General features: G+C 39.7%; 1 protein-coding gene across 3 annotated transcripts in view; it reads left to right on the forward strand.

The window, feature by feature from the left end:
• LOC100768118 ((E2-independent) E3 ubiquitin-conjugating enzyme FATS) overlaps nt 1-15,896 on the forward strand; it is a 79,455-nt gene that overhangs the window by 18,728 nt on the left and 44,831 nt on the right. The window contains exon 2 of one of the 3 annotated variants that reach the window (XM_035442146.1): nt 4,850-4,852. The exons of the other annotated variants lie outside the window; for them this stretch is intronic. Coding sequence (XP_035298037.1) covers nt 4,850-4,852 — 3 coding nt within the window. The remainder of the gene's footprint in view (nt 1-4,849; nt 4,853-15,896) is intronic. 3 annotated transcript variants of the gene reach the window in all.

The raw sequence follows: 15,896 nt of genomic DNA on the forward strand, positions 1-15,896 counted from the left end.
GATGAGATATATTAAGTTGTGTTATTGATTTGGCTAAAGCTCATCAGCTCAGAGATCTTTCCCTATCTGAAATCTGGGTCCCTGTGGCACTCTGTGGGAATTTTCACATTGATCTGAATGGTTCTGACATCACTGTGTGTGTGTGATTGATCCACTATCAATTATGATACACTAAGAATTGCCTAGTTTTGAACTGTGGTCCAGCTCTGAAGCTTCCTGAGACATCCAAGTAGATAGAGAGCAAGATATAATGTTAGATGATGTTGGAGAAAAGACTAAGGATGCTCTGCCTACACCTGCTTGCCTGGGTTCCTGCTTTGTGGTGGACCTTCTGGACTGGTAGGCCCTCAGCAAGTGCACATGCTCTAAAGCAGTGAGTCTCAAACTGTGGATGGTGACCCTCCAGGGTCACATATCTGACATTTATATTACAATTCATAACAGCAGCAAAACTACAGCTATGAAGAAGCAATGGAATAATTTTATGGTTGGGGGTCACCACAACATGAAGAACTGATTCAAGGATCACAGTGTTAGGAAGGGTGAGAGCCACTGCCCTCAAGGCATCAGCCTGCATAGCTGGAAGGAAGAAACCTCCGCCAGGCCACACATGGATACCAAACCTGTTTGTGTTCTGAGGTGTGAGGCATGTGTAGTGAGCTAGCTTCATTTCATTTACACATCAGGCTTACCTGAGAGGAGGCTGGCCTCCTGGACTCAGCTCTCTTATCCTAGAGGACTTATTTCTAGAGGGCTCAGAAGGCTTGGGAAGAAACTTATTTTGCAAATGTGTTTCCTTCCTCTGATGATCTAGAATTACTGAAGCAGCCTTTAGTTCTTTCTTTCCTTTTCCCCTCTCCTCTTCTTTTCTCTTCACTCCCCTCTTCCTCTTTTTATTTCTCTCTTCCCCTCTCTTGTCTCCTCCTCTCCCCTCTCTTCTCCTCCCCTTCTCACTATCCCTCTCACCCCTCTCCTCCTCATAAAGGAAAGTGTGTTCATCTTCACAGACCCTCCAATTTGTATGACATTTATTCATCCCTGCTTTTCTGGTGGGAAAATACTGCAATGTGTAGACTGATTTGACTGTTGCTAATAAAGCTTTATTTACAAAGGCAAATGGTATGCTGGATTAGCAATACTTGCCAGTATTGCATCCTGTGTTCCTGGGACTCAGACTCTGAGGGGTGATCAATGAACTGTCTATATCCTAGGGAATGCTTGTGAGAATGCCCTGAATTGCAGGAAGAGAGAGAAGGCATGAGTAGATAGGAAAGGCATTTGGTGGACTGACAAAGCAAAGGCCATAGCAACCTCAAGGGTGGGAATGACCCTTCATTGTTGCTCTGAGCATGAAGGCTGGGCCTTTTTATCCCAGGGAGTAGATGTGACCTCAAATAAGGAGCTTTCTCTTGCTGGCTAGTTCTCTAAGGTGGACTGATGAGGGATGTCTTCCCAGAGTGTGCCATGCAGTGCACATCAGAGCTGGCCACTCTGCCGTTTTCCACTATGTCTCCACCATTCTCTAAAACAAGTCAGGAGTCTTCTTAGGTTCCATCTAGGATAGGACTGCAGGTAGACTACAGTCTGTCATCTTTTCACCATAGGAAGAGAGCAGTGAGACAGCCTCTCTCAGCTAACCTCTGCTCTTCACTCACAAATGCATACTTGACAACTGTGACAATTGACCCAGAGCCCTGTTTGGGGTTTTTTGTATACATTTTTAACTTAAAATATAAATACTTCACTTCTCCCCTTCCTTTTCCTCTAGCTCCCCCAAAGTTCCCTTCCTCCAGCTATTTCCAAGCCATCCTCTTCCCTGAATAGTATTGTTTTACACACACACACACACACACACACACACACACACACACACACACTGCAATATCAATAGACATGCTAACTAGAAAGGTGGAAAGTCTCAAGTTTCATAAGGTCACACACCTGGACAAGGAATTATAGGCAATTTCTGATTACTGAAAAAAGGAAAGCTAGCCTCTGCAAAGGATGCAGAGGATATTCCTTTTGGTTATCCAGCATAATATGGTCAGCCCTGAAACCCTATATATACAAACAACAAAATGGGGCTCAGCAGAGGCATGTTTTGAAGGTGATCCAGGGCTCACCAATAGAGCAGATGGATTAGCTTTAGGGACTGGGATATCCAGCATCATGTATATCCCTCTGGATTTCCTGAGGCTGTTCTTGTCTGCAGCACTCCCAGTGAGATTGCAACTAACAATATAACCACAACTGGTCCACCTGAATGGTCATGACCAGGTAAACAGTCTTAGGTTGGAATTTTCTTAAGTTTTCTGAAGCTAGAATTGCTGGAAGTATATTTTTGTTTGTTTTATCAACTACAGCATGAGGCAGGGGCTGTTTTAGTGTGCGTGTGAATGCATGAAGAAACTGGAACCTCCTCTCACTCAACAGTTTGAAGAGAGAAGGTGTCAACAATAGCTCAGTCCAAGCCCACAACTATTGATGTTCACCTATACAATGTTCCTCAGCTACTTCTATACATAGTGACAGAGCTGAGAGTGGGAAAAGAAATATTCAGCCCACAAAGCCAAAATATCTGTCACCTGGGGATTTTGATAAAGGCCACCCCTGCTCAAGGATGATCTTTTTAGAAACTTAGATCATTTGACTTCAAGGTCCTTGTCACTTTAGTGGGAGAGGTCAACCAGATGGTCGCTTGAATTCTTCTTTCCTAGTCCATTAATATGGGAATAATGCTGGGGTTTTCTGTCATGGTAGCTGTCAGAAAAGCTATATTTTCAGGGTAATTATCAGAATCTGTGGCAGTGATGCCCAAGCAAAGGGACATGTGCTTTTGTCTCCCACCTCCTCCTACCAAGAGTTCTAGGGCTACCTCATATCTTTTGGCCAAAGCCTATCTAATTCTCTCTTGCTCTTTCCTGTTTCCTAAACTATTCATCATGGCAGCTAGCCCAGATGCCCATTTTATTGACAGTAACAAAGTCTGTCACTGTGTTCCAGTCACCATTGTCACTAATGTTTGGGGCATCTGTTCAGCTGTAGCACTTTCTGGTTCCTCCATACCCAGAGTTCTACCCCTGACTTACCAAGTCAATGCTGGTTCTAGGCACTGGGCTGCTCCCTGATTCCATGGTGCTGAAACAAAACTCAGATGTGTAGGTTACAGTCTTTTAATGTGACCTCTTTATCACTGGGGGTCCTTTTCCTTCTAAGCTGCACACTGAAAAGGCAGAAACTGAGTCATTGTTTGCACCCTGCAGACCACCATGGGGCTCAGAGTAGATACTCAGGGTCTGGGTGCTAAGTAGAGGTCAAGATACTCTGATGAGTCAACAAAGCAACTCATGTGACATCAGGGCCACTTGAAGTCCCCATGTCTCCTTCCTTGTACCACCTCTCCTCACACTTGAACCTAACAGCTAGGGAAGGGAGGGAGCCATGTAAGATACACCACCAAGAGGTAGGTTGTAAAAACTACAGATTCCCCAGTTGGTTTGAAAATTGGGAAGTGAGGATCTCCAAACTGTGTTTCCCCTGAGAAGTCAGAATAGTCAAATGTTATTGTGGAACATTTTGTCATCTTTCAGATGGTTAAATGAATGTTGAGGAAGAGGAAATGTTGAGCAGTGCTGTACAACGATGTGGAAGGTTTTAAAATTTGTTTCATTAATGGTAAATCTAAATGAAGTGGGCTCATATCTTCCAGGATGACAAATACACTTCTCAGTTTATTCCATCATCTACAAGGACCCAAATTTGTCCATTTTCATCACCCCACTCTAGAAGATAAGAACCATTTCACCCCCACTTTCTTTGTCTTATGAGTAACACCCTCCATTATATGAATGGGCTATGTCTCTACAATGTCAGGAGAAAGTCATTACTAATGCTCAATTTGGTCAGGTTTGCCAGGGATTCGTAAAGAGAAATGGATCCAAAGACTGAAGACTGACCAGATAATGGCCTGAATTCTTAAATTAGGAAACATCAGAGCAGCTGTCTAGACAAGAATGAGTCACAGTGAGGGTGAGGGACACCAGCAGAGGTACCATGGGCTTTGGCACCTCCTGTAGGCAATTCACATGTATCAAGCTACTCACATGAGTGAATTCATAGAGGGACTCAATACTGTTTTATAGTTATCATTAGTCTTCAGTGTGGTCTGAGATGTTTGCTAGAAACTAATTTAAACACTGTCCTGGGAGGACAAAATGATACATTTTTGAGTTATGTAAGAAAAAGATAACATGGAAAATGAAAAATCAGAAATGTGAGAACTAGATGATATATTTTAGTCTCTTGGTGAAGTTGTTCTTCTTTCCCAGTAACCTGAGACCTTTGGATGAGATGTGATCTTCTCTGGTGTTGATTGCCAACTTTGGTGAGCAGGAGACAAGTGAAGATGATAGAACAGACTCATTCTTTTTACGCTCTGCTTTCGAAAGAGTTTGCTGTTAGGTGTGGAAACACTTTTCATATTGTTACCAATACTCCATTTATTATGCATTAGACCCCAGAAACACATGTAGGATAATGCCACTCAATGCTGATCCTATGAAGAATGTTGTCCTATTTGAGCCATTTGGGGAGATGTGTTTATCTCTTCTATGTGGCTTGATTCTTAGGGCTATCACATACTCTTCAAGGTTGAGGTGTCCTAAAGGGCAGGCATGTGTAGTAGTGGCATTCTTTTTGAAATGGACACAGCCCTTGACACCGCAATTGGGACTAGACTTTGCCCCCTGAAGTGTCTACCTGCTCTTGCCCACTCTGATTGTTGTAAAACATGATCTGTGGTAATGTCCCCAGTCATAACCAGTGGTGAAGCTTTTATATTATCTTCTAGGAGGTTGTGCATGAAATCAGAAATTGAACACAAAAGCTATCAAAATTAACCACTTTCTCTATGAGTTGTAATATTTGCATATATGAACTGCATCTTTGGATCTCCTGTTGACTTGGGTTCATCATTTAGTTGGTTAGTTGACTGGCTTGCTGGTTTTGATTTTCTTGAGAGAGAATCTCATTATGCAGCCCTGGCTATCCTAGAATGTACTTAACTGTGACCTTTCTGTCTCTGCTAGGATCACAGATGTGTGCCACCAAACCCAGCTTCCCTGTGCTCTGTGTGTGCCCAGAAGACTTCATTAAGTGTGTGACCATCATTTATTATATGATACTATTCATGTGGGCCCCACAAAGAAAAGGAGGTCCTTAGTACTCTCTCCATATCAGAGCTGTGAATCTTCTGAACAACTTGGGTTTTCTCAGACAGAGTCATAGACAGTGTCACAGCTAAAGTTTCCAAAATTTCTAAAGTTGCTGAAAATCCAGAGGCTTTGCAATCGAGCTCTTGCAAATAAGTAGAAACTCATGATGGTGGCTTTTTGCACAAAATGTGTTCCTCCTGGCGCTGCCCTACCTTTTGGGTGTATCAACACATGGGTTGAATGAGATAGAAATTATGTAGTTTTACTTAAAATATGTCCACTCCTTACTCCAAGGATCAAACTGGCAGTTAAATAAAGTAGAATGGTGTTTTCATTGACTCTGGGTTGTTTTGGAGTTGAGGACAGACAGAGGCTTATGTATTTTGCCTGTACAGACCATGCTTAGATGTTTTTGTTCGAATGGCCCATAAAAATGGCAAGCACGTGATTTTCCCTGACACTCATAGGTCAACATGAATGCTCTTGTGCATATAAGACCAAGTGGGACACTTCAGTGCAGAAATTATAGCCCTGGGAACTGTAAATGATAGAGCAGTAGATACCAGCCATGGGATTCAGAGAGGTGGCCCTCCAAATGCATGGAATGTCACAATTCAGTACCTTTGGAGGTCACTGGGTATGAGGAAGGCATTATTCTGACCTGATTTACTGAGTCCAAGCCCAGTTTGAGCATCTTTAAAACTTGCTTTGGTTATGGCTCTGGTTTCTTCCAGGCTTAACATTCTGTGAAACTGATGCTTAGAGAGTAGTTTAGATGAAATAGATCCTCTCTCTTTTTTTTTCCTTTTACCTTTTTATTTCTTATTGAAAAAAGTAAAGCATGCATAGTAAAAATTAAAATTGAAGTAAAAATAGAAACATGAAAGTTAACTTTCACCATGCTACTCAGTAAGTCTCTCCACAATTTCCATGAATTCTCTTGTTAACACCAAACTTTTGTTTTCCCTCGACATAATACTTTCTTTCCTTTTCTTTTTTTATTTCTTTTTTTAAACAAAAATGAGATCATACACATGTATCATCTACTTATGCTGTACATGATTCCCTGTTAAATACCTAATTATTACAAAGCCTTCTACTGTATGAATTTACTTAACCTTGAAAACCAAAAATCTTATTGTTAGATTATTTTTATTTAAAACTTTTAGAACAGTTTTAGATTAATTTTAGAACCGTTTCAGATACATGTCCTTAGAAAGAAATATGGACATTTCATGTGGTTTTCTTAGCAAGATTTCTAGGACTTTGGTGAGAAGATAGGCATAACTAACTATAAGGTTCCTGAGCACAGATTCTGATAGTACAGCGCCGTGCTGTCTCCACCTGAACTCCAACTTCACTAAGCATCCTCAAGCATCACACATTGCCTTCACAGCACTCTACACACATTCATGATGATTCGTGATGAAAGTTTGTAGCTGTTAAAACTCCCAATTTTTAAATAATTTCAGATGAGCAAAGAGTCACAAGATAGCAAGAGAGGTTTTCAAGAAGCCTTGACAAGCTTCTAACTCCTTTGGGCTCATCTTCTTCACTCACCCACAGTATACCTGGCTAGCGGCGTCTCAACCTAGATACTGGGGCATTCGTCATGTATGCCCAGGGAATGAAACTGCCCCCTGTGGAAAAAAATCACAGATCTAAACTTGAGACCTCAAGGCTGGTCCTGTCGATAGTGTTAGCTAAGTGGCAAGCGATGCTTGGGTTCCTGGAATCCTCACTAACATTCCTTTTCTGTTCCAGGATTTCTCCCAGGATGCCATCTTGCCTTTAGTCATCATGTCTGCTTCTGGTAATTTTCCACATTCAGATTCTTTGTTGCTTTAACCACCTACCTTTTATCTTTTCCCAAACAGGCTCAAAAAGGTTTCCCTGGCCCACATCCATCTCTTTATTTGAATCTCTACTCCTTCCACATGAATTTCCTGTGTGGTATAAGACAGGAATCTATTTTTCCTAGAGGCTGTATGCCACTTATCTGTGGGGACCATTGATGAGAAATCTGTTGTTTCAGAACTGGTTGGCAGTACCACGCCTGCATGGAATTCTTGTTTATGCAAGGATTTCCCTAGCTTACACAGGTGTTTCCTTGTAGGAATTTCATGCAGGACAAATAGTGTGTGAGTCACAAATACTCCGGTTCATGTATGGGAAAGATGGAGGAATCCTTTTGGCTATTCTTAGTGTGCCCCAGTGGTGTGGACAGATCTAGTCACTGTAGGAGTCAGCCAAAGTTCCATCAGACCTGGTCAAACATTTAAGGAAACCTCCCAATCTAATTCTGTACTCTCATATACTGTTTAGAGACATTGTTTACTTACAGATATATATATATATATATATATATATATATATATGTAGGTAGACTGATAAAAGATAAAAGATTATGAGATAAACAGTGTGTTTAAAGGCATATAAAATTATGAATGAGGAACAAGAGTATACAAATTATCCAGACTAATTTCAGAAACTAAAATATCCTTCTAGAAATGAAAAACATGGAACATTTTTAAAAGTCACAGAACTTTTGTATACAGTTAAAAGCAGTGACACAGAGATACTAAATATTTGTCACCTATCAAAGACATATAATCTTTGATAGTGTTTTACCACTCTCAGACCTATGGGTAAATATTCATATCCATATTAATGGAAGCAAATCTTTGGTCTTCCATTATATAGGGTCTGGTTTCCTTGCATTTTTCCTTAATGTCTCTCACCAGTGTTTTTAGAAGTTTTCAGTGTAGATAAAATAGATCTTTCCTTCCTTCATATTCTGAGTGTTACTACTAGTTAATTATATTAATTTTAAACCATTTCTCAATAGTACACAATTGATTACTATAGAATGAGCTTTAATGCTAAGTTTCTCTTAAAAAGCTCTTACCACATAAGAATTTCACACATTCTTCTATTAAATATACTTGTTCTTTGACAATTTCATACGTGAGGGCCTAGATCCAAACAAGACATTTATTTGTTCTCCTCGTCTAAAGCTCAGGCAATGTTGCAAAATGGGGAGTGAAAAGAATATAGGAGACAAGAGATGGGGAAAGGCTATAGAATGCCATCTTCTATACATGACTTTGTTTTTCTTGCCTTATTGCACTAGGCACCATTGCCAGCAGCATGTAAAGAGAGGCACTAAGAGACAGCATCTTTCTCTTATTCCTTGTTAAGTGTAATGACTTTTAAAATGAAGATTCCATCTTTATAAAAGACCATTTATATTTCCCTCTTTATTGTGAGAATTTTTACTAGTTTTTAAGTGGATCAGTTTCATGGCATTGAGCAAATTAATGATGTTTGGCAACTGACCAATCTCAAGAATTTTGTTCATCTTATAAATAAAAACTCTGTCTCCATTAAAACTGACACCCCATCCCCTGGTAACCAGAATCTACTTTCTGTCTCTGAATTAACTGCTCTGGGGCCTCAGATGAGTGGAATCATATAGCGTCTGTCCTTTTGCAAATGGTTCATTTTACCTTCGAACAATATCTTTCAGTTTTATCCATAATGTAACATCTGTCAGTCTCCTTTGTTGAAACAGAATAACATCCCCTTACATAAATACGCCCTATTGTGTCTGCCCATATTATGATGGATACTTGGATTATGTTTACCTTTAGTCTTTAGTGTGTTTTGATTAATGCTTCCATGAACATGAGCATACAAATACTACTTGGATGCCTTGCTTTCACTGTTTGGAGGTATGTGCCAATAAGGGAAATTGCTGAGTTATATGTCAATTCTATTTGTAAGTTTTGAAGAACTGTCATACTGTTTCCATGGCAACTGCACTACTTGCCATTACTGCTGGCAAAGCACAAAGGTCCTCATTTCTGTACGCCCTCACCATACTTGTTCTGTGTTTACTCTAAATATCCATTCTAATTAGTATGAAGTGCTATCTCATTGTGGTTTTGATTTACAGTTCCCTAATGGTTCTCTAGTGATTGCATATTTTGTGTGTGTGTGCCTGTTGACCATTTGTAGATCTTTGGAGAAATGCCTATTCAAATCCCTTGTCCAGTTTTTATTCAGTCTGTGTTTTTCATTCCTATTGCTAATTTGATGAGAATTCTTGTTTTGCCTGGACATTTGAGTATTCACAAGTTTTTTATGCCCTTATTTGCATAAGAACAGGACTTTTCTTCTTTATTTTATAACCCTGAGGAACTACATTGATTTTCATGCTAACTTGGGATTGCTATTTGGTCATGATATATTACACCATAAAAAATAATATTGCTAAATTCCATTTGATAATATTTGAGGATGTATTTTGTGTGACACTAGTGTGTTTGTTTATGAGGTATTTCTGGCTTAGGTATCATGGAAACATCAGAATTGGAAGCTATTCTCTCCTTCTCTGCCTCTGAATGTTAGATTGGACTCACCAGAGAAGCTCCCTTGGCCTAAACTTCAGTATGAGGGAAGGTTTTCATTACAAATTCAGTTTTTTCTTCACTTGCATTGTGTCTTAGGTTTCTATTGCTGTGATAAAACATCATGACCCAAAGCAACTTGGAGATGAAAGATTTATTTCATCTTACAGCTTAAGTCCATCATGAAAGGAAGTCAGGGCAGACATTCAAGGCAGGAACTGGAGCAGAATCCATGAAGGAACACTGTTTATTGGTTTGGTTCTCATGGCTTGCTGAGCCTGTCTTATAGCATCCAAGACCATCAGCCCAGTGATGGAACCACCACAGTGAGCTGGGCCCTGCTGTGTCAATCATCAATCAAGAAAACACACTACAGTCTTGCCTTGCAAATCAGGTGGGGGCATTTCCTCAATTGAGATCTTTTCTTCATTAGCCAGGGGTTCTACTTTGTAAGCCTGTTTTGGGAATTTGTGTCTTGAGAGAACCTGCTATTTCATCCAAGTCATTTGTGCAAATCACATAAAGTATTGGTCTCTGGTGATGTCCTTGGTTCATCTCACATAATATTGGTTTATCTTTCCTTTCTATCAGTCTACCGAGACATTTTCCACTCTACTATTTTTATTTCCCCCAAGATCCATGTTTTTAGTCTATTGATATTTTCTATTTGCCAGTTTTCTACTTGGTTGAGCGTCTCTAATCCAAAATCTAAAATGTGTCACAGCTTAAATATACTTGAACATTTATACAACACAAGAGGAAAATTCTTCACTGTAGAAACTTTGTATGAAAAAATATTTAAAATGCTGTTTAAAATTACCTTTGAGCTACGTATATGACCTATATGTGAAACAAGTGAATCTCCTGTTTAGACTTGGGTCTTACCTCCCCAAATGTCTAAATATGCATTTGCAAATATTTCAGAATCCCAACTTCTCAAAATGATATATCTCTTTGATGCTTGATGTTCAAAGTATTTCTGCATAGGCTTTCTTGAGTATCACTTTATTTTAGTTGTGTCTTTATGATAAGACACAGAGAGAGCAAGACTGTGTCCGGTACTTTTTTCTCAAAGCGTTATAAGCCATTCCAAAATATTTAAACAGAAAGATGAGAACACTGAGTTATTGACTTGTGACCATGTATCTGTCACATGATTTAAGTTTTCTAGGTTTCTCACCTCTGTCTTTTTATCTCTTTCATGGTCATATATTAGGTCATTTTTTTTTCTCATTCTGCTTTTCATCTCTGCTTGTTGAAGAGACTGTTCTTTTTATTTTCTACTATTTCAGTGACCACGTGGAAATTGTATCACATGAATATAAGGAAGTCAAAGATTAATGGGTATTTTCACTCATCTTCCCAACAATTTGGCATCCTGGGATAGTCTACTTCCATCCAGAGGATACAGCACAGCTCTTGCCCAACAGGTCCATCTGCTTCTGTTTCTGATGCTAACAGACTGACCATGACTTTTATGCAATGTCTGCCCTGTTTACCATCATCTTTGCTTCCTTTCCACTGTGCATGTCAGATCCATTTTTACCTTCCTAAAGCATGCATGGGAGAACTTTGATGTTAAACTGTTTGAGACTGGCATGAGGCTGAGAGAAGATGTGTATAATCCATAATATTGAAAGACTTGATGAGGGCTACCACCCTGTACAGATGGTGATTTATGCTTAGTGCTTGGAGATTTTATTCTTTGTGTGTTTGGCTTCACCCATTGCCATGGAAAAGGTAGCTGTAATGTAGCTATCATAACCTTTATGCTTTTCCTCTGGGCTACACTGAAGAAGTCTCTGCACTATATTATACTTCATGGTGGATTTAAATATAGGTGTCTTCTTTTTTATTTAATTTTTTAATTGAAAATAACTTCTCTCATACAATACAACTCAACCACAGTTTCCCCTTCCCCATTCCTCCCAGCTCTCCCCTCACCTCCCTTCTCCCCCTCCATTTCCTCTTCAGAAAAAAAAAAAAAAAAAAGCAGGTCTCTAAGATATGCCAGCCAATCAGTACAAAATAAGACACAATTAAGATAAGGCAAAAGCCTTCATATTGAGTCTGGACAACGCAACCCAATAGGAGGAAAAGAGTCTCAAGAGCTGACAAAGGAGTCAGAAACACATCCACTCTCATTGTTAGGAGTCCCACAGAAACACCAAGTTAACAGCCATAACACATACCCAGAGGACCTGGTTTCAGACCCATGCAGGCTGTGAGCCCATGTGGGTCCTGCCTAGTTGATTCAATGGGCCATGTTCTCCTGGTGTCCTCTATCTGCTCTGACTCTTACAGTCTTTCCTCCCCATCTTTGTTGATGCTCCTGATTTGTTTCATGGACCTGATGGCTGTTGTATTTGTTGTGAAAATTTCTCAGATGCTTATTTCCTCCTTCATTTCCTCTATTGCCTCTTTTCAGGTTCTAATTAGATGTGTTTTCTGTGGACTCCTATGCTGTTTTCTTCTAACCTGTCTTTTACATTGTCTACTTCTGACACTCTGTGTTCAGTAAAATTACAGTTTTATATTTACTCGACTATTTTACTCTTAGCAGTTTCAAAAATTGTATGATTTTTTAAATTCTACTTAAGGTACTTTTCATTCCTAGAACTTTCAGCTCTTTTGAAATCAGCTTGGTTGTTTTCATAGACTCTTGTTCCTTACTTGTAACTTTAATGAACTCTTTTATATGCCTTTAAGCATATTAATTTTTATCCGGTATGTTATTATTAATATCAGATATATATGTGAATATGAATGTGAATCCAAGTCAGAAGTTCTTATTATACATACAAGTGTACACACACACACACACACACACACACACACACACACACACACACACACACACGCTGTGATTATAAGTTCATGTTCATTGGAAATTCCTGGGGTGAGGGTAATTTCCTCCAGAGTAGACCCTCATGTTCACTTTATCGTCTATGAATGCTTTTTCATACTAAGCACATTGTGGGGGGGGGGCTGGCCCTTGCCTGACAGGAACAAGCTTGTGCTTATGGATGGCAATGGCATTTTATGCAGAGCTTGCTCAAGTTTCCAAGTCCTGGGTTTTTTTTCTCCATCTACTGTTTGGCCTTAAGTTCCAGGTTATAGATAAAGTCAGAAGTAGCCTTCACAGTACCTAGGTTTATTTGCTAGGATTTTTTTAAAGCTGTGCAGAGTTTTATTAAAAGCTAAGTACTGTATTTAAGATATGTATTCATGCATATTTCCAAGGTCCTAGTTTCTTCATAGCATTTGAGTCTTGGGTTACCCATTCTACCACATTGCAAGAAATAATATTATACTCATGTACTTTTTTCACTAGAAATCTGTAACACTGGCCATCTGTTTCTTTAAAAGTTATAACAAAAAAGTTAAATCTGGAGCTGGAGAGATGGCTCAGTGGTAAAGTGCTTATTTTATAAACATGAAGACTTGAGTTCAGATCCCCAGCACCCACAAAAAATCTGGACGTGATGGTATGCTCCTGAAACCCAGTGCTGGGAGACTGACGCAGGTGGACCTGGAGGCTCACTGTCCAGCCAGTCTAGCCAAAATGATGGGCTCCAAGATTGGTGACAGGCCCAGACCCCCCCACACCAACACACACACATGAAAAAAAAAATAGGCAGAGAAGCAGTCAAGGAAGACATCTTGAGTTAACCTCTGACCTCCACAGGCACCTATGCGAGTGAATGCACCCACACATATGCATACCCCCAGACAAGCACTAAATCCACATACCTCCCCACACAAATTAACATGACTTCATTTATATACATTGACTTGAATGGTATATTTTAATCTGTTCATGCTGTTGCAATTGAGTAGGAAAGACAACAGGCACTTACTATCTACAGTTCAGGAAGCTGACCCTGCAAGATCAAGGGGGCTATCAGGTTGGGTTCTGATGAGAGCCCCTTTCTGGTTATAGACTTTCATTTCTTATTGTAGCCTCACATCACTGGGACCTCTTTTAAGGTTGCTAATACCATTCATGGAGCTTCTACCCTCATGATGTAATTTATTTTTTAATTTTAATTTTTGAGATTATCCTTTAACATTTCCCCCTTCCATTTCCTCCCTCCAAACCTTCCCATATACCCCTTCAAACCTTCAAATTCATAGCCTCCTTTTTCACCAGTTGTTATTGTATGCATATATGTATTTGTACATACATATATTCCTAAATATAACTCATTCTGTCTATATAATGTTACTTGTATGTATATTTTGGGGGCTGACTGTTTTTGACACAGAACAACTACCATGTGCTCTTCCCTAGGGAGGACCACCTCTCCACTCCCAGTTTTCCTCAGTTACCTACAGTTCTTTGTATATGGTTGAGGTCTTGTGGGCTTTTCCCTATCCAGTTTGCCATGCTTTGTTCAGCTCACATTTGGGCAAATTCTACCTTTTAATATCACCAGACTGGGATTAGGGTTTCAACGTGTGGCTTTGGGAGAACAGACCACTACCCATGGCTTTCCTTTATCTACACCCAGGGCTGTCTTCTGTCTATACCCAGTGCTGTCCTCTGTCTATACCCAGGGCTGTCCCCTGTCTCAGGGCTATTTTGGTAAGGTTGTTAGGGCTTTTCTAATGTTCCATTTTTTATGAAACCAGAAATCAGGGTAATGTGCTTCCATTGCTATTCAAAGTTCTCTGTAACCATGTGAAATAGCTAGTGTATTAGCTACTTTTCTGTTGCTATGATAAAATACCATGACCAAAGAAACTTTTTGCAGAAACGGTTAATTTTGGTTTACAGTCTCAGAGGAATAGAGCCCATCATGGCGGGGGAAGTATGGCATCGAAATGGATAGCTAAGAGCTGAAAATCCTCAACTGCAAGCATGCAGCCCAGATGAACAGGAAGTAGAATGAGACTATAAATCCTCAAAGCCTAACCCCAATCACATACTTTCTCCAGTGAGGCTCCATTTCCCAAGGGTTTCACCACCTCCCAAAGAGCACCACCTAGTAGGGACCAAGGGTTCAAACACAGGAGCCTATGGGGGGCATTTCTCATTCAAATTTCCATAGCTATCTAATTTTCACCTGATATGCCCATATATACTCCATAACTATATCTGTGATGTTGGGAATTCAGCTTGATTACTGTTTTCTCAGCATTTAAAATAATATTCAAATTATATCCACCTGTGAAACTTTGGCCACATTTCCACTCATGTTCTTAAGTAGGCATTCCTGGTTGGAGAATTTGGGGGTAAATTGCTTGAGCATTGCTAAGACTTTTGATTTTATTAGTTGCTTTTGTTGAGGCTTAGAAATGTACTTCAAAGTGTGGTGCCTGGACAAATTTAATCAAGGAGCAACCTCAAGGTTAATCTGGTTCAGTTACAAACAGTCAGAAGGCAAGTTTGAACTTCCCAACACTTGGTAAGACACTGCAGCTACATACTGACCTTGGATTTGTCTCCTTATAATTTCTTTGGAATTGAATATACATATTATATATATTCATATATTATTGAATGTATGTACATGCATACTTTTATTTTTGCTAATTTGATTGACAAAAATGGCATCTTTTATATAATTTCAAATCATAAATAGGGTTAAATTTTCTGACTGTTGGCTGTGTATATTTCCTACTTTGGAAATTGCCTCGTGTCCCACATCCCTTTCAGCCACCTGACTGATATAGTTTTCTCCCCTAGAAAATGAGTCTTTAGTGTGTCAATTCTTTGATGACCCCAGAGACCCCGGTGGTTAGCCTATACCAATTAAGCCCTTCTACAGTGACCCCTGAACAACCTTGAACTTGTATTTTACACTTCCCTTAATTTGGTCTAGTTTCTTTGACTTGAAGAATTGAGGTGGTTTTGATCTTTCAAAATAATGATGTATTCAGAGGAAATTGACACAAGCGAGAGGAAACCTGGCACACAAAAATAACACATTTTACAGTTCTCTTGAATACAGACTACAAATGAGTTACCACACTTGGTGATGCAGTTGTAAATGGGTGACTTTCTTGGTTCTGCCCTGCACACAGGGAGAGGAAGAACACCCACCGCTAACTACCAGCAACCAGTTGCAACAAGAATCACAAACAGTCACCTTAGGGGGTGGAAGTTCCACACATAGTTGATGAAAATGCAGCAAACAGAACAAGTCCTTGGGTCCCATGGGACTTGATCGCTTTGAAACAAGGACAAGTAGTTTAGGATTGAACCTGGACAGGAGGTAGAAGGGGATGCATTACACCAACCAAGTAATCATTTCAGGTCTCACTC

This window comes from Cricetulus griseus, chromosome 3 (genome assembly GCF_003668045.3).
Source record: "Cricetulus griseus strain 17A/GY chromosome 3, alternate assembly CriGri-PICRH-1.0, whole genome shotgun sequence".
In the NCBI taxonomy this organism is placed as follows: domain Eukaryota; kingdom Metazoa; phylum Chordata; class Mammalia; order Rodentia; family Cricetidae; genus Cricetulus; species Cricetulus griseus.